The sequence below is a fragment of the Urtica dioica genome, chromosome 4, assembly GCF_054948205.1.
Source record: "Urtica dioica subsp. dioica isolate 48M chromosome 4, U.dioica_male_clone48M_v1_H2, whole genome shotgun sequence".
Classification (NCBI taxonomy): Eukaryota; Viridiplantae; Streptophyta; class Magnoliopsida; order Rosales; family Urticaceae; genus Urtica; species Urtica dioica.
The window spans coordinates 11,492,306-11,512,098 of NC_142759.1; the positions used below are offsets into that span (position 1 = coordinate 11,492,306).

The following is a 19,793-nucleotide window of genomic DNA, read 5'->3' on the forward strand; positions in this document are numbered from 1 at the left end:
GCTCAAATGCATCTTCCTTGGCTATTCAGCAACCCAGAAAGGCTACAAATGCTATGAACCCCGATCACAAAAATTCATAGTCTCAATGGATGTATCTTTTCATGAGTTCAGTCCTTACTTCGCCAATTCAGCTCGTCAGGGGGAGAATGACGAAAATGACTTCCCAAATTGGCTCATCATAAACCCTGAATTCAGCTCGCCTCAAAATCCGACTTCACCTGTTCCAGAAATTCCCAGCTCGCCCAGCTCGCCTCAAAATCCGACCTCACATGTTCCAGAAATTCCTAGCTCGCCGACCTCACCCATTCAAGAAATTCCCAGCTCGCAAGCCTCTGAACCCTCTCCATGCGAACTGAATACCACCCAGAGTCCGGTACAAGCTCGCGACCAAGATGTCTCTCCGAACCTGAACCACGACACTATTGAACAAGATAACATCGAATCTCCAAACTTACCCATTGCATTGAGAAAACCTCATTGGTCGTGTGCTCCATACAGGATGGCAGATTACGTGTACTATGAGAATTTATCTACGAGCTACCAAGCCTATGTGGCGAAGTTAGATGAAGGAAAAGTGCCGAACTCCATCGAGGAAGCCCTTCAAAGTTCCGAGTGGCGAGACGCAAGTCATGCTGAGATCCAAGCCCTCAAAAAGAATGATACGTGGGATATCGTCGAGCTACCACCAGGCAAGCAAACTATTGGATGTAGATGGCTCTTCACCATCAAACACAATCCAGATGGGACAGTGGAGAGATACAAAGCCCGACTTGTCGCAAAAGGGTACACGCAGGCGTATGGCATTGACTATCAAGAAACATTCGCTCCAGTTGCAAAGTTCAATACCATCAGAATCCTCCTTTCACTAGCAGCCAACTTAGATTGGCCTCTCATCCAGCTCGATGTAAAGAATGCTTTTCTAAACGGCGAACTGGAAGAGGAAGTCTACATGCAACTCCCACCAGGATTTGACAAAGATCAAGGAGCCAATAAAGTTTGCAAACTCAAGAAGTCACTATATGGACTAAAACAGTCCCCTCGAGCATGGTTCGGAAAATTCACCAACGTGCTCAAACGTTGTGACTACGAGCAGAGTCAAGCAGATCCAACACTCTTCTAAAAAATCTCCACACAAGGCAAGCACACCATTCTTAGTGTGTATGTGGACGATATAGTCATCACCGGAGACGACCTGGAAGAGATCAGGAGGCTGAAGCAAACTTTGTCATCTGAGTTCGAAGTCAAGGACCTCGGCAGCCTACGATACTTCCTCGGCATAGAGGTAGCTCGATCAGAAAATGGCATCTCTGTTTCCCAGCGCAAGTACACGTTGGATCTCCTCAAAGAAACTGGCATGCTTGGCTGCAAACCAGTTGACACTCCGATGGATGCCAATGTGAAACTTCTAGCTCGCACCAACGAGGCCGCCACCGACAAAGAAAGATTTCAGCAGCTCGTAGGAAAACTCATCTACCTAACTCACACGAGACCAGATATTGGATTCGCAGTGAGTATGGTAAGTCGATTCATGAGTAATCCCTCAGAAACTCACATGGACGCAGTCATGAGAATTCTCCAATACCTCAAATCTGCCCCAGGGACTGGTCTCTCCTTCAAGAAAAGACGAAGTCGAGGTGTCGAAGTATTCACAGATGCAAACTGGGCCGGATATGTTCCAGACAGACGATCAACATCAGGCATGTGCACATACGTCTGGGGAAATCTTGTTACCTGGAGAAGCAAGAAGCAGTCTGTTGTCTCAAGAAGTAGTGCTGAAGCCGAGCTCAGGTCCTTAGCAAGTGGAGTATGTGAAGGCATCTGGCTGAAGAGAGTTCTCGACGACCTCAAGATCATCACCGAAGGTCCAATCAAGCTTTTTTGCGATAATCAAGCTGTTCTCAGCATAGCCAAAAATCCAGTCCATCGTGACAGAACAAAACATATCGAGATCGACCGATACTTCATCAGTGAAAATATTGAAGAAAAAATAATCAATATGGAATACATTCCGTCAGGTCATCAGCTCGCCGACATTCTCACCAAAGCCCTTCCGCGAGCAACCTTTTCCGAGCTATGTAGCAAGCTTGACCTCCTCAACATATACAGTCAAGCTTGAGGGGGAGTGTTGAAATCGAGCTCGTCAGCTCTCCCTTCCGCGTCGAACTCGTCAGCTCGCCCTTCCGCGTCGAGCTCGTCAGCCTGCCCTTCGCGTCGAGCTTGCCTCGGAAGTCCTCTGCTTGGAACTCATTCCTCATGGGAAATTGTCACATTTATTTCTCATGTTATTTCCGATGTCTTGCTCTCTGTGTATATTTATTATTCTCTTTTTCCTAGAAGTAGTTTTTACACATGTATTTATTACACTCTCTCTTGTACCCACCTTATGTATAAATAGGTGATACAAATTAATATTAAATACAAGAAATATTCAAAGTCTCGGAACACTCTCTCTCTCTTCTCCGATTCTCTCTTTCTTTATCTTCTCTCTCTAAACTTCAACAATGACTATTCTAGACGTGTATGGGTTTATATGTTGAAACACAAGAGTGATGCCTTTGAAACCTTTAAAGATTGGAAAATCATGGTTGAAAACCAAACTGGTAAACAAATTAAGAGGCTGAGAACAGACAATGGTCTTGAATACTGTGCTGATGTTTTCAATGAGTTTTGTAGAAAAACAGGTATTCAAAGACATCACACAGTTGTGCACACACCTCAGTAGAATGGTTTAGCTGAGAGGTTCAACATGACCATAATGGAAAGAGTAAGGTGTATGCTTAACCATGCTAGGTTGCCTCAATCTTTCTGGGCTGAAGCTGTCAAAACAGCATGCTATCTCATTAATAGATGTCCTTCCACAGCCATAGATTTAAAGACTCCAATGCAGATGTGGTCTGATCACAAAACTGATTACACAAAACTCAAGGTTTTTGGTTGTACAGCTTATGTTCATATCAAGCAGGGAAAGCTAGAGCCAAGAGCCCTCAAATGCATCTTCATTGGATATCCAGATGGTGTCAAGGGCTATAAACTCTGGTGCTTAGAACCAGGTCACAAAAGATGCATGATTAGCAGGGATGTCACTTTCAATGAAAGTGATTTCCAAAACAGGAAATCAGATGACAAAATCTGGCCTCTATCTGAAAATGAGGCCCCTGAAACCACACAAGTCCAGGTGGAGCTTGGTGAAACTTCAACAGGACAAGCACCACAAGAGGATATTGAACCAGGTGGAGTGGTTGAAGACACTGAGGAACCTGCAGAAGCTTGCTCCCCACGTCAAGAAGTAGAGGCCCAGACACAGGGTTCAGAGAACATTTCTTACTACAACCTTGTCAGAGATAGAAACAGGAGAGTTCCTAAACCTACTCAACGTTTTGGATATGATCTCACTGCCTATGCCTTTATGACAGGATCAACTCTCTTGGAAGAAGAACCAAGGACCTACACAGAAGCGTGGAAGTCAAGTCACTGCAAACAGTGGAAATCTGCTATGCTTGAAGAAATCGACTCTCTGAAGGAAAACAAGACATGGTCTATCGTTGACAAGCCTGAAGGACACAAGATCATTGGATCCAGGTGGATATTCAAGCTAAAAGATGGAATTCCAGGAGTTGAAGAGCCAAGGTTCAAAGCCAGACTTGTGTCAAAAGGGTACTCTCAGACTGAAGGGATAGATTACAATGAAATCTATTCCCCTGTGGTCAAACACAGATCTATCAGGACTATACTAGCTATGTGTGCACATTTTGATTGGGAGTTAGATCAAATGAACGTCAAGACAGCTTTCTTGTATGGAGACCTGGAAGAACATATTTTTATGCAGCAACCTGAGGGTTTTGAGGTTGGCTCAAAAGGTGAAAAGGTGTGCTTGCTGCACAAGTCCCTATATGGTCTGAAACAGTCTCCAAGACAATGGTACTTAAAATTTGATGAGTTCATGATCAGTCATGGCTATCAAAGAAGTGAGTATGACTGGTGTGTCTATTTCAAGGATCTGAAAATTTCTGGTTTTATTTATCTGCTCCTCTATGTAGATGACATGTTACTTGTGTGCAAGGAAAAGTCTGATTTGAACAGGTTAAAGGCACAACTCAATCAGAGGTTCAAGATGAAAGACTCACTAGTACAAAACAGACCTTTGGGTGCGACTTTTTTCGCACCCAAAAGTCAATTTTCGCACCCAAAGATATCTTTAGGTGCGACTTTGGGTGCGACATTTCCGCACCCGAAAGTTCGCACCTAAAAGTCTTGGGTGCGAAAAGTCGCACCCAAAAGTCTTGACTTTCGGGTGCGACATTTCGGTGCGACTTTCCGCACCTAAAGTCGCACCTAAAATGTCACCAAAATCCGTGGAAAAGGCGGGTAAAAGAGCATTGGGTGCGACTTTGTCGCACCCGATAGTCAGTTTTAGGAAAAAAAAAATAGTACTTTAGACTCGCTCTATTATAAAGTGACTTTAAATCTTTGAAAAGTGTAATTGTTAACTGTGATTTAGTTGTCATCTGATTTGAAAGTGACTTTGATTCTTAATTTATTTATAAAATAAAATGCAATTAAATGACATTACTTGATTTAATTTATTGAAACCTGTTATAAGCAATTAAGCAATTAAAAATAAAAGGCTGAATGAAACTTGTTATATTGAATTGCTTAATTGAAAAATAAAAATTATACCTAAATGGTCCATAATACACATAATACACAGAATAAAAAAATTGTTATAGCAATTCACAAGTTCAAGCGATTGGTCTCGTTAATATGACATTTAAATCCATAAAGCTAAAGCCTTCACTACCAAAGTGTTTCGAAACTCCTTCGCGTTGCATATCACCGTGTGGAAATAGCCCTCCGGCGAGGATAGGAAGTTCGCGTAGTACATTAGGACGATTCTCGGGAGGTTGTCCCAACCCCATATGCAGTACTCTATGAACGGCCGAGATAGCATCATCCACGCCGACCCTGCGAATAAAAAAAAATTATATCAGGGTAAATTTGTCACCAAATCGTTCGTTAGTTGTGAAAGGAAACATGTGTGGGTTTATTTTTCCACATTATTCTTAAAGGAAAATAAAATCATTTATACATTTTTCAAACAAATTTTACGTATAAATTTTAACGTCTCAAAATGCACATCACTCCGAATAAGACATGGAAAATACTAGGGATTTTCGTGTTTTTCTTTTTTTCGTGTTCCAAACATAGGGAGAAAAGAAGGTTATTGCTATATAGTACACCGAGTACATAAGATTTAAGTACAGAACCAAGTGTTGGTGATCTAATCCAAATTTAGACACTTCTGCTACAAAGTTTTAAAATGAACTCAAGTGTTCATAAAAAGAGTTCAACGAATCTATTCTTTTAAGTGAGGAGTTTGTTTTCAGGGGAGAGTAGTTTTTGTTTTTGTTTTTATTTTGGTTGTTCTTTAATGGGAGTTAGCTCAGACTCGCGAATAAAATGTTGAGTACCAAATTGAGGCAAGCTTCCTTAATTAAAAAGAGTAGCTACCAATAATATGACAGATTTCTACCAATGAACTGAGTTCTACCAATGAACATATTAAACAAATAAGGCCGTCCTAAAATCAAACAATAAACAAACAAACCAATTGATAATAAAAAAAACAGTATAAAACTAATCCTAAAACTTCAAAGCAATAGATCGTTCGAAAAAAAATTAATCACCTGAGAGAAGTATAAACACATTCAGACATACACACAAGTCATTTCAAAGTCCAAACATACTCAGCAAGTTCAAACACTCGGCAATAAAACACACACACACTCAGCAATAAAACACACACATTCAGCAAAAATTCTTGAGAACAAATTCTTTATTTAAATATAAAATCAGAACCTGAATGGAGGAGCAGATCGCGGCGACGAGGCATAGGAGTTGAGGGCGGTGACGAGGCAGAGGAGATGTAGGAGCAGAAGGCTTGTTCCACGCCAGCCGCAGATTATCGTCCGGTCGAGGGCTCTGCCGTAATGACACGATTCACAAACACACACTCAGCAATAACTCAAACAGCGGTAAACAAAAAAGCAACAAAGTGTTAGGAGATCTAGCTGGCAGAGAGCGGCGGAGAGGTGAGTCGAGGAGGCGGCAGAGAGCGGCCTCGGCGTAGCGGTCCAGCTGGTGTACGGCCGGACTCACTCCCATGCCGCGGAACAGCCTCTCCACGGCGTGGCACATGCAACACCCTCCCACTCCGAACACCGCCACCGCGCTCTCCGCCGCCAACGCCGCCACCTGTGGGAGTACCTGTGGCATGAGCATACATAAAGAATTGTCTCTAACAGTTCCAAACAGCAGAGATGAGCCTCAGCTATGATGTGAAAGGGAACAACATAGGTTTTTATTTTATTTGATTTATTTATTGAAATTGGCATCAAGATGAACACAAAAATCAGTCTCAAGAAGGGGCTGTAACTGTGAATCAAAAAGGTGTACCTAGAAAAAGTATGGGAAAAATCCCATTCATAACTATGATCAACACTCAATTAATCACTCAATCAATCAATCAAGCAGAAGCAGAGCCAGAAACGTGCTTGGCGATGATCTCTTGAATCTCGTCTTTCCTCGCTCCGACCACCTTGCCCACGATGCTTCCTTCTTTCAGGAACATGAATGTCGGCATTGCCTCCACAGCCCAGTCTTGGGCTACAGACTACGCAAACACAAAAAAAAAAAAAAAAAAAAAAAAAAAAAAAAAAAAACTATCTCAGAAATATTGTGCTTAAAAGCCCCTTTGTTTCGAACGTAATTTTTATCGAGGAAAATAAACACGACATGGAAAGTGAATTTTATGGTTACCTTCAATTCATCGACATCGACCTTGAGGAAGGTGATGCCGGGCAATTTCCTCGCAAGCTCGACCAAGAACGGAGTGATGAATCGGCACGGCCCGCACCATGAAGCAGAGAAATCAACCACCAGCTGATCATATAGATCATTCAGGGTCATACTCATACTCATACATAGATAGACTCGAATTTTATTTTCATAAACAAAATCTTGTTTGTAAATTATAAAGAGATTACCACTTGTTTAGAATATACTATGTTAGAATATAATATCTCAAATAACGATTCAATAAATAATAAATAGAAGAAATGATACTAAAATTATCTTACACAACAAACATATAGTAAGGATTCTATATACTAAATTACTAATGAGTGAAAAAAAAACATACAACACAGTCTTCACATAGCATATTTATGTACGAAATTTTCACTACTGTATATATAACGTTTACGTATTATAGAAATTTTCACACCAAAAGACGAGAGTCAAACAGAAATTCCCAAATCACCACCACTTCAAATTTTGAGAAAATAAAACTAGTGTCGCATCCAAAACCAAATCTTAAAGAACTAGCTGTCAATCTTAAAGAACTCTGAAATCAAAGGACAAATTCAAGTCATAACCATCAAAATCGAGCTCAATGAACATCACAACCAAGCCAAAACCTCAGATTTCACTCCGAAATCAAAACCCCCAAATCAAACTCTCAACCCTAACTTTCGAAATTCTTGGCTGAGAATGAAATCTCATTACCTTGCTCGCGAAATCAACTCCCGGACGTTACTTCTCTCGCTCTCCGGCGTCTCCTCGTGGGCGGCGCGCTCAGCGGCTCGCGGCGGCGCTCGCTTCTTCTCAGCCCGCGCGCGCGTCCAGTGGCCCGGTCTCGGTGGCTGTCGGCCTCGCTCTTCCTCCGCGGGCTCACTCCCTCGCTCTCTTCCTCTCTCTCGGTCTCTCGGTCTCCATCGGCCGATACTCTTCTCTCGGCTCTCTCTCTCTCATTCTCTCGGTCTCTCTCTTTCCCTTTCTCTCTTCTTTTCTTTTCTTCTTTCTTTTTTCCTTTCCCGATTCTTTGGTGAAAACAAATAAGAGGGAATCCCTCAAAAAAGAAAACAAATAAGAGGGAACAAAATCCCGCTAAATTTTTAGACAAATGTTTTGGACTTTTGGGTGCGACTTTGTCGCACCCAAAGGTATGTTTTGGACTTTTGGGTGCGACAAAGTCGCACCCAATGGTATGATAAACTTTTGGGTGCGACTTTTCGCACCCAAATTTAAAAAAATCAGCGAAATTTTTTGTGCGACTTTAGTGACATTTGGGTGCGAAAAGTCGCACCCGAAAGTAATTTTGATGCGACTTTTAGGTGCGAAAAGTCGCACCCAAAAGTCATCCGCACCGAAAAACTGTATTTGTTGTAGTGACTTGGGACCAGCTAAGAAGATCCTTGGCATGGAGATAATTAGAGACAGAAAGAACAAGAAATTGTGCCTCTATCAGCAAAGCTATCTTGGAAAAGTCATTAACTGGATATGTGTTCACAGTGTGTGGTGGAGCTGTAAGTTGGAAATCAACTCTTCAGTCAGTTGTGGCTCTATCCACTACTGAAGCTGAATACATGGCAATCACTGAAGCTGTAAAGGAAGCCTTATGGATGAAGGGAATCATATCAGAACTAGGTTTCAAGCAGCCTCAAGTGATCATTCACAGTGACAGTCAAAGTGCTCTTCATTTAGCTAAACATCAGGTGTTTCATGAGCGGTCCAAACACATTGATGTGAAGCTGCATTTTGTCAGAGACATTGTGAGCAAGGGAGAGGTGAAGATCGAGAAGGTGTCTACTGAAGACAACCCAGCTGACATGATGACAAAGCCACTGCCAAGCAACAAATTCAGTCATTGCTTGAGGCTGGTCAATATTGGAAGCTGTGGTTTTGAGGAGTAGATCAAGACGGGATTTTTCCACTAAATGATGAGAGATGATGTTCAATCAGGTGGAGAATTGTTGTATTAAGTAGCATACAAGTGGAGGTGTTTGAAATCATCAAGAGATCCTCATCTGACGGCTAAAGCTTCATCAGCAAGTTTCAGTTTGTTGAGCGAGCTGGGCGAGCTAAGGAGTTGAGCGAGCTGCGAGCTAAGTTGAGCGAGCTGGTTTGGTGCTTGCGTGACTCAAGTTTCTTTTATTCTGAAGACCGTTGGATCATCAGCGAGAGATTACTTGAAGGACACGTCAGCGGAGCAGGGGTCTTTAAATACGAGCTTGTTGTAACCTTTATAGACAGAACATATTCACAAACTATCTGAGATTACATTGGAGAGAAAAAGCTGAGAGAATATCATCGAGTGAGAGAGGACATCGAATGATATCAGATTGAAGGTTTCCGGTTGTATTGTTGGTTTGTATTGTTCATCATCGTTGATAGTGGAACTACCCCAAGGCTGGACGTAGGTCATTTAAGACCGAACCAGGATAAAATCCGGTGTGCTCCTACTTTATCTTTTACGTTCTTGTACATTGTGTTTGTATTGATCTGTTTCTTGCATCACAAGGTACTTCAGTCTTGAAGGCTTGTGTGTTTAACAGGGTCGAAAACGTAACAGCCTCGAATTTATTGAGACGGCATTTATGAAACATGAACTTGGTACTTCATTCCTTAAAAATAAAAAATAAAAAAAAAAAAAAAAAAACAAAAAAAAAAACTTGTTACTTCATTAAGCAGAATTTGGCCATAGATACACAGCCTCAAATTTAACCGTGACTATGAAAGTTTTTATTTTCGGAAATGGTGAATAACAGCGCATATATGGCATTCAATGATAAGCAGATTTTCACACAATGGGACCATTTTTTTTTTTTTTTGCCATGCGCTGATATCAGCGCCCACTGATATTTAGTAATGCTCTTTTATTTTGCTGTTCAAACAGAAACTGCATCACTACCTTTTTTTTTTTTAAGGCAGCTTCGCCGCAAGTAAAGATTGAACCCACGACATCCACTTTGAACGACCAATAAAACAAGACTAACATTTTTATATATACATATATGAAAAATATTTTCTAATAAATTTGCACATTTCTCTGTGAGCCAGTCTAACCAAAGGGAAATTTAAAAAAAAATATGCATTTTATAACCAAATGAATTTTCTCACCTAAGATCATTCAGAGAAGAATAGTGAGAATCAATGAACTATTATACACTTTTCCTCTATTAGTTGGAACTTGGATGCAGTTTTTTACATACAAAATTACCCTCTCTCACCCACACATTCACATACTACACAAATCCCATGCATCATCCTACTTTTTCCCTCACAATTCTGAGAAGAATATTTCTTTTAACAAAAAAATATGATCAAGTTGCCTTCTTCTCTTCTCTTTTTCTTTCATTTTTTACTCCTACCATCAAACCCCATGAAGTTATAAATAAATTTTAAAAAAAATTGATATGGGCATGTCGAGAATTTCGCTACCGAGAGACCACGGTGTCGTTGTTCAAAGCCTCCTCGGGCAGTGGCTTGACGAACTTGCCGATGACCTTCTGTCGTGTCCGGCGCCTCATTCGGTCCAACTTCTCTTTGCTCTTCTGCTTCCTCTTCTCCTTCTGCTGCTGCTTCTGAGTCCGCTCCCTCTCCAACACGCCTTGCCACATCACCTCCCCCGTCGACGGCCACAGCCACCGCTTTCTGGCGGGCCCGCCTCGGTCCGTGTCCACTTCCTCCGCCAACTCTTCGTCCATCGCCTTCAGCGTCGAGTACGAGAACCACTTGGCCCACATGTGCCCTCTCCGCCCCCTGAACCCGTGTTGCTCGCTCATCGCCCCCGTCCTCGGGTCCACGTAAATCATCCTTCTCGCGCTGTGGAACGCCCACACGTTCACCGCCAATTCCAGGAGCCGCGAGTAGCAATGTTTATCCTGTACATACATAATAGTGCAATTGATTTAGTTCGGTCCTTCTTCGAGAGTATCGAAAAATCGGAAGTAAAAACGGACAAGTAACTAGCCTTGGACAAGCTAAGACAGCAGTGTCCGGTGGAACGGTGTTCTTTGTGCATTTGAGAGTCCAGCGAGTCCACAAACATTCTGCCCAAAAAAGAAAAAAAAAACAAAGATGAAGTTCGAGCTTCGAATGGCACAAAGTCGAGATGAGAAACGGGAATTACCTAGAGAACATCGCAAACTCGAGGAACGACCTAGTTGGCATAACCCAGCTATTCATCACCGACCACGTGTCACCGTCTTGTGGCATGGGAGGCAAAACCTCGAAATCGTTCTTCACGCTGTACATCTTCTTCATGGCCTCCGAGAAGGCAAATCTTCAAACCAAAAAATGAAAAAAAAATAAAAATATCGCTCGAGTTGATTGGCTTGCCGAAACAAAATAATAAAGGGCAAAGATATAACTATGGTGCTTACTTGCAATTGCCAGCATTAATAGCATCACAAAACGACCAAAAATCGAGCTGCAAAGGATTTCGAGGATCGGAGTCCATTCGCACCCAAAAGTAGAGTGCATCTCCGTGCCTTTTTGTTCGAATGGCGTGTAGCAAAGCGTTTTCGGAGTTGTTTGATAAAGAAGCCTGTGTCAAAAGGCCAATGTGAAAACGGGTCAGAAAAGGAAATTATTTTAAGCCGTAACAAAGCTTAAAAAAAAATATTAATAAGGACTGCAGTAATAAACACACCGTCCTCGCTGTAGCTCTCCAAGACCCGAATCCAATCCAAGCATTCCTGTGTATTCTGTCAATTCGGTTAGCAAGTGCAAAGAAAGCCCCGTGTTCACCGAGTAAATCTCTGTAATAGGTATTGCCGAGAAGTGAGAGGCGAGATGGAGCGTCTATATCATCAATCCCAGGTCTTCGCCCTTTGGTGGACTAACAAAACAACCATATAACTGATGTCATTAAGATTTTCTTCTTTCTTCACAACATTACATTACGGGGACCCATGTGATGATAAAGAACTTACCAGACCGATTCCTCGATAGAGAGAAGTACGGTGAAGGAAAGGCCAAGCTCCTTCGCCAAAGTAAGGCTCGTATATACAGAGTGGCTGGCCCGTTCTTTCAATCTCGCCCTCTTCTCTCTCGTGCAGATCGTTTTTCGACCGATCTGCTTTTTTAGCATTTCGATAAACTTCCTCCCATGTTCCGTGGTACTGATCGGTTCTATCCTTAAACTGCAGAAATTTAAAATGCCAAAAAAATAAATGACAGATTGAGCATTGTTTTTTTGGAGTAAAGTCCCTGAACTAGTATGCTAGTGACATAATGGTCACTAAACTATCTTTAAGGAAATACATCGATATAACACGTGGTCCAATGCCAACATGTGTTACCTCTTCTTCCTCTCTTCTCCGTCTCGCATTAGAAATCACACTTTCTTTCTCGTCTTGCCATATGCGATACATGAAAGAATCATCGGAGACAGTCACAGGAACGGATCTCTCTACTTGAGTACGGTTCCACCGCTCTTCAAATGTGTCCAAAAAATCGTAACTTCTGAGCTTCGTATCAACGCCCGGCGTGTTCGACACCGAATCAAACAGAGTCCATTGCCATTTCTCTTTCAGATTAAGGGGAATTTCCGATACATTCTTGGGCAGCGCAACTTCCGATGGAAGCCTGAGAATGCTCTCAAGAAGCAACGAATATTTCTCAACACACTCTGACACCATCATATTTTTTGCCGTGTTTCTTCCCATAGAGGCCACTTTACGAGCCAAAGGCGATAACTTTCCTCTCGAGACAACTTGCATCAAGACTTGCGATAGAGCCTTGATGTTCCATTTTGGGTACATGAACCCATTTACCCTGTCCGCAACCTAATTGTTTTACACCCAATATAAGTCAGTGATTTGATTATAGAACAACCCACAAAGAAAATAAGGCTCAAATACCAGAGAAAAGAAGCATTACATATTTGTTAATAACGGAGATATCCGGAGCGATAATCGGTTTCTCAAGGCTCAACGCTTTGATCAAGATCTCGGGGAAAGACTGCTCTTCGGCGAAAGATCCGTATATCACGACATCAGAAACGGTTAGAACGTTATCCACATCCGAATCCAATGGAACGTGCTTCACAACACCAACCGGGTACTTCAAATTGCCAGCAATCGCCTATTATTTATAGATAGATCGTTATTTTCAGAGCCAACTGAACAAGAGGGATTTTGTAAGATTAGTACCTCAATGGCTGAACTATAGTTGGTCATCGAATACCCACTCAGAACAATAATTTTGAGATGGGAAAGTAAATCGTCATCCGATGAGAAGTCTTCGAGCAGCGGTGATAAGGCTTGTAGGACTATTGAGTGTTCGAGCCACAAACCCCTGTACAACAATTCACTTCCAACAACTGTAATGACAATGTCCTGGTGACTATACCCCATGTCTCGACGCAGATTATCTCTAACTGTTTCTGGGTCCTTCGAATTGTGTGCATTCCATGCTTCCGTTGGAGATCCCGGAATAACAAAGAAATTTCCAGCATCAAATGTCGAATACATCATCTGCGAAATCAGGAATTGAACACTACTATTTCAGCATAACTTGAGTGATACATCTATCCTTTGATGTAGAACCTTTAGAGACTTTTATTTTTCAGAGATTTCTAGGTCTTGGCTTTTTCAAAGCTACTGTTATTATATTACCAAAATAAAAATTTGTTTCTCTTATAATTTTTTTTTTTAAAGAGAGAGACATTAGTATCTAACGAAACATAGAATAGCCAATTTTTGCCTAACGATTAACACTCAACACATAAATGGGTAGATACCTAAAAATAACCCCAATAAAGGAGGAGAAAGAAATAATAATAATAATAATAATAATAATAATAATAAAAAGACCCAGGTTAGTATTACCGGCATGACATAGTTTGGGAAGACGACAACATTAGAACGATTGAAGGCTCTTTTCCAATCATGCAAAAGCTCGTTCTGCTTGTTTAAGGAATAAGTCCTCAGTCGAGTAGCGAGTGCTCTATCATGGATTGACCACAAAAGAGGCACAGATCTAAAAGGTTCCTGCAAAAAACTGTGACAAGTAAAATCATTCAGTTCAAAGAAAGAAGTTGTAAGCGCTAAAGATCTTTTCAGCTCGTAACGAATCAGCAAGTACATCAATTTTCGCAGCTTAAAAAAATGATGGAAAATATTACCAGGAAAACATGCCTTTCGCTTCAATAGAATTCACGAGTATCCCGTCGTAGCTGTAACAAAGGAAATACAAAAAAAAAAAAGTATCAGATACAAGGAAAATCGTTTAAGTGAAAGATATCCAATGAGCACTTTTATTTTCGAGTGATAAACATACATACTTTAGCCAGTCCACCTTAACGTTGCCCTGATCACAGGATTTAACAATGCTAACAGGAACTCCTAAATTTTTCCAAATCTCCTCTACAGGACCACCTTCAAGAGAATAAACCTGCAAAATTATTTATAAAAAATCAACTTTAATACCCCAGAATCATACAATAAGGCCCTTAGATTAATGCTTATCAAAACTGCATGCCGAAAATCACAACCAGAGAGATTGCCATTGTTTTCTTCAGGTATTTGGACAAGTCAAATCCACTTAACAGATATTCTTGGTGCTTAGTAAATTAAACTTACAAGCTGAAATTCCTTCTAAAAAAAATGTTCTTGAGAATTATAGCTAGAGTCAAACACTACTAATTACCCTGAGTCCTCATTGAGTGCAACTAAAATTATAAAAAGAAAAGAAAAAGATTACCTGAATTTCATAGCCAATCTCTTGCAGTGCAACTACAACAGTCACCATCAACAGCTGTTGAGAGTCAGCTAAGAGATCTGCAAAAACCTTCAAGTAACACCGAAAAATAAAAATAAAATAAAATAAAACATTGATAGAACACCAAACCCATTACAAGAAAACCATACCCTCAAATAAAAGAAATAAAAAAAATTGATAATGATTTTTACCAATGCAAGACGAGGCTTTCTATGAGGATAACGAAGCCTAGTTCTGTTCGAGGAGAGACTGAACTCTCTCGCTTCACTCGCGAATTTCTCCAAAAGCTTTGAGGGTTCGAATCTAATGTCTTCGCCGAAATCCAAGATTCCGTAGTCCTTGAGAAACGACGAATCACCGGAGCCGAACTCGCCGCCGTTCTCCGGCGTCCCTAACGGCTTCTCGTCCACCGAGCCGGGCAAGAAAAAGAGCGAAAAGACCAAGAAGAAGAGGAACACAGCGACTGTGCAAATCCATTGGAGGTAATCGAGCTTCTTGAAGAGAAAGAACCTTGAGAATCTCGATCTTTGTCGCTGCAGAAACGGGGATTTTTCGACTCGCCAAGTTGAGCGAAGTAATGGGTCTCTCTTTACTGTGGTCGACCCAAATTCCAACGAACCCATCTTTTACCTTCCCATCAATGAGAAAAAGCAGAAAAAAAGAGTTCTTCAGAGAGTACGAAGTGAGAACAGATTTCGAATTTGGATTTGATTCCTTCGGATTGCAGAAGAAATGGAATCGAATGTCAGTGGTTCGGATTGAGTAGAGAGAGCGTGGTTTTTCAATCAGAAGTTCAGAACTCTCTCTCTCTCTCTTCTCTCTCTCTCTCTCTCTCTCTCTCTCTCTCTCTCTCAGCTTGCTTGTGAAGAGAGTAAAAAGTGAGGTCAGAGTGAGGAGAGAGAAGAAGAGTAAAAAGAAGAAATAAAAAAGTTCATTAGACAAAATATATAGCCTTTTATTTAATTAATAATATCTTTGGATTTTTGTATGTTTTTTGCAGAGAGCAGTAAATGCGGGGAAAATAGGTTATTGTCTTTTTTAGCACCGAAAAATGAAATAAAAGTAGTAAGAAAAAAAAAATTGTTACAGATCAATCGAGGACTTAAGGTTGACCTTTCTGAGGGAAATTTTCGCTGATGTTGAATTTTGAGCTGACTTTTATATTATATTTATTTTCCGATTTTTTATTTTTGTAAGACTAATTTTTGTAATTGTAGTTACGTAGTTTAGTGTTAATTACCTCCAAAATCCTCAAAATAAAAATCATGTGTTCAATCTCACCCGAAAAAAATAATAATAATAATAAATAAAATAACATAAAATCTTTGTAATTAAAATGTGTACGATTTCGTATCTTATAAAAAGCCCACGTTAGCTATATTCTTCTGATTAAGCTTCAGATGGTTATTCATGCAAATGGCATACTATTTTCGGCTACTATTCGGAAAGTCTTAAAAAAACGTATGGCATTTTGCAAAATAAATAAATAAAAATTAAGTAACCGAAATGCCAGGCATTCTTCTTTCCTATAGTGGTAAATGTTCGAGAAAAAGGATACAACTGGATTAAAAAAAAGAATTATGAGTTTTATTTATAGCCAAGGTTCATTTAATTTATTGTTCTTGGCTGACGAAAGAGCATGTGAGTTTGTTTGACGACGATGCATAGTAAATGCATGATGTAAATTCTACATCTTATTAAATGAGAACACTTTCAAAAACATCAGTAAAGTCTGGGGTGTCAATTTTTACCATAAATTTATAAGAAAATGCAACGACTGACTATGGAACCCAAAATGTTGATTTAATATATATTGATTTGATAGTTAACTTAAGTAATATAAATCCACATCTTAGAATAACAAGTAAAAATGGGTAGTCTTGAATTGACTCGAGATACTATATATGTCTTATGATCGGAATTTCACAACACCGAATAGCCACAAACATCGAACAAAATACGGTTCGAGACGTGAGGAACGATTAGAAGTATAAGTGGAGCTACGAATACCAACCGGCATAACCATGAATGACGGAGAAGCTGTGGTATAATAAAAATTAGTAAAATAATATAGCTTACAATGGCCACGTAAGCGCAAATAACCGCTGAGATAATCCACATACAGTTATCCAAACGATTACGCAACACGATCAGAACAATTATTGGATAATCGCTCGGGACGTGAGTCTGATCAACTCACGTTTACACTTGGCCCCCGCTTGTAAAAAGCACAAGAACCCCCTGAAGAGAGGAGAGACTCATTTTTTCACCAATGATACCAGCCCGTAACATCAATAAATATCGGTGAGCATTCGAAAAAAAAAATGACCAACACAAAATAGGTCGTGGTCCCAGGATCTTCAGCTTTCAATGCAGTAATCCGGAGACCGACTCTACAGGAGCTCAGAGCAATTACGTCGGTAAAATATCTTATAGTTAAATTCCCAACCAAGCTAAGGATCGGAAAGACAAAAGGAGATCAAAAAACCGCCAGAAGCTGCTACTCGGATTATCTAAAGGGAAGTCAAGATAAATGTGGCCACTCGGTAATGATAATCCAAGAAGATCTTGATCCAAGATTGTCGAGCAAAGGCTATGTCAGTCCAGGAAATGACTTGGAGCTACTCATCCGGAATCCTACTCAACCCGAGAAAGCTTTACAAGTCGGCAAGTTCCTGAATCAAGGTATAAAAACTGAACCCATCTTCTTATTAGCAAATAATTTAGGAATAGATCCTAATTATGCTTGCCACCGATTGAACATTGATCCTAAAGTTAGACCGATTAGACAAAAAAGAAGACTCGTAAATGCTGATAGATACGCAACACTCAAAGAAGAAGTCAACAAGCTTATTTCTAATCGGTCAATTAGAGAAACAAAATATCCTAGCTGGCTTGCCAATCCCATTTTAGTTATAAAAAAAAAACAAAAAACAAACAAACAAACAAATGGCAAATGGCGTACATGTGTACATTTCACTGATGTTAATAAAGCTTGTCCTGATGATAGTTTTCCAATGCCTAGAATTGATCAACTAGTCGATGCCACAGCTGATCATGAATTGTTAAGTTTCATGGATGCGTATTCGGGTTACAATAAAATCCTGATGTATGATCTCATTAAGACCATAATGCATTCCTTACCGATCAAGGTTTATACTTCTATACAGTAATGTCATTCGGTCTAAAAAATTTCGGTGCTACTTACCAAATATTAGTGAACTTAATGTTTGCTGATCAGTTAGGTATTATTATGAAAGCTTACATCGACAACTTATTAGTGAAAAGTAGAATTGCGACTAATCATGTTACTGACCTCACCGTTACATTCGGAATGTTGAGGCATTTTAGGATGAAACTTAATCCTTAAAAATGTACTTTTGGTGTTTTTGCAAAAAAATTCCTCGGCTACATCGTTAACGAAAGAGGCATTGAAGCAAATTCAAGCAACATCAACGCTATATTCGAGATGAACCCGCCAAGAAGTATTAAAGAAGTACAAAAGCTCACTGGTTCAATCATCACACTCGTAAGATTCATTTCCTGATCCACTGATAAGACTGTCTGATTCTTCAACCGCCTAAGAGGCTCGAAAGAATTTGAATGGATTGAAGAGTGCAATGAAGACTTCAAAAATTAAAAGAATATCTCAGTTGACCTCCACAGCTCGTGAAACTACAACAAGGAGAACCGTTCGACATATATTTAGTGGTATCCGAACATGCTCTCAGTTCGACGCTAATAAAAAACAAAGGCTTTATTCAACTATCGGTGTACTACACTAGTCGCCGAATGAAATATGCCGAAACTCGGTATCCTGAGTTGAAAAAATTGGCATTAGCTCTGATGACAACATCTAGGAAGCTTCACCACTATTTCTTGGCTCATCCTATCAAAGTGCTGACCAACTTACCACTTTTGACGACTCTTGCAAAAGCCAGACACCTCTGGCTAGTTGATGAAATGATCGATCGAGCTCACCCGGTACGAAATCAACTATCAACCCAAACCAGCTATCAAAGGGCAGACAATAGCTTACTTTTTAGCTGAATTTACGTACTGACCTGTGGAAACACCAATCTGGGAGTTATATGTTGATGTGGCAGAAAATATCCACATATTAGAGGCAAGAATAGTCTTGTCGACCCAAGATGGCTATCAAGTAAGAGGAGAAACCATGATGCAATACACCACAACAGCGAGAGCTTTGGCAGAAGCATTCGAGGATGTAGAGTTTAGGAACGATGGAACAATCGATCATTGACATCAAAATATCGAGCATCTACAGGGTTGATATACAAATGATTGAAAAGAAAGAATCATGGATGACTCCAATCGTCCAATTCCTCAAAGATGAAATTCTTCTTGCAGATAAAACAGATTCAAAGAACCTGAAATATAGAACTACTCGGTATACTCTCCAAAGCGACTCAATATACATAAAAAGATTCTCCACACCTCTCATGAAATGCGTGAATGAAGAAGATGTCAATTACGTTTTAAGAGAAGTACATGGAGGAATATGTGGAAACCACAACGACATAATGACCCTAGCCTAGAAAATATTTAGGCAAGGTATTTTCTGGCCCACTATGAAGGCAGATGCAAGACTTTGTTCTGAAGTGTGAAACTTGTCAAAGATTCGCCAATTTCCCGATAAAGCCCCCTTCCGATCTTATAAATATCGTCTGCTCGGTACCCTTTGTCGAGTGGGGGATTGATTTAATTGGCCCCATACCGAAAGAAAGAGGAAATTACAGATACGCAGTTGTCACAATCGACTACTTCACAAAGTGGGTGGAAGCCAAGCCTCTGACGAGTATTACAGAAAGCAAAATGGTAATCTTTGTTTGAAAAAATTTCATTTCCAAAATTGGCATCCTAAAGAAGATCATCACTGACAATGGAACACAGTTTGATTGTAAAAAATTCAAACTATTATGTGAGGAATATGGAATCCAGAAGGCTTTTTCTACACCGATCAGGCCCCAGGCTAATGGTTTGGTGGAGGCAGTCAACAAATCGATCAAGTGTGAGCTTAAGACGAGGCTCGGAGACTATAAAGGAGCTTAGGTTGATGCCAAGAGTTTTATGGCGAAGTGAGAGAAAACTCTCGTATTTATAGGCGAAGTTACAAGGGAAAAAAGACAAAAACTTACAAGAGAAGCATTCGAAATGAATGGTCGAGATCATCCAAATTCAATATGACAAATGAATCTAGAGTCGTC

At 40.3% G+C, this 19,793-nt stretch overlaps 2 protein-coding genes across 3 annotated transcripts; both read right to left on the reverse strand.

Moving 5' to 3' along the window:
- Positions 1-6,131: 6,131 nt before the first annotated feature.
- Positions 6,132-7,584, reverse strand: LOC149400418 (thioredoxin H-type 2-like; the record flags this gene model as incomplete). The annotated part of the gene is made up of 4 exons (XM_089610429.1): positions 6,132-6,264; positions 6,454-6,670; positions 6,817-6,939; positions 7,564-7,584. Coding segments are annotated over 3 exons (291 nt in total), but the record flags the coding sequence as incomplete, so codon positions are not given.
- A 2,394-nt stretch (positions 7,585-9,978) lies between these two features.
- On the reverse strand, positions 9,979-15,472 carry LOC149400419 (glycosyl transferase family 1 protein). 2 transcript variants are annotated; one of them, XM_089611621.1, is made up of 14 exons: positions 14,757-15,472; positions 14,548-14,634; positions 14,129-14,238; positions 13,970-14,020; positions 13,674-13,845; positions 12,996-13,319; positions 12,724-12,927; positions 12,144-12,629; positions 11,775-11,984; positions 11,492-11,680; positions 11,223-11,386; positions 10,970-11,122; positions 10,811-10,889; positions 9,979-10,721 (listed from the first exon to the last, which is right to left on the reverse strand). In XM_089611621.1, exons 1-14 carry the CDS (start codon positions 15,186-15,188, stop codon positions 10,275-10,277), a joined length of 3,108 nt encoding a protein of 1,035 aa, XP_089467747.1. In that variant the 5' UTR covers positions 15,189-15,472; the 3' UTR covers positions 9,979-10,274. The 2 variants fall into 2 exon arrangements, with proteins under 2 accessions (XP_089467747.1, XP_089467748.1); XM_089611622.1 differs by having other exon boundaries at positions 14,548-14,624; positions 14,757-14,843.
- Between the last annotated feature and the right edge of the window lie 4,321 nt (positions 15,473-19,793).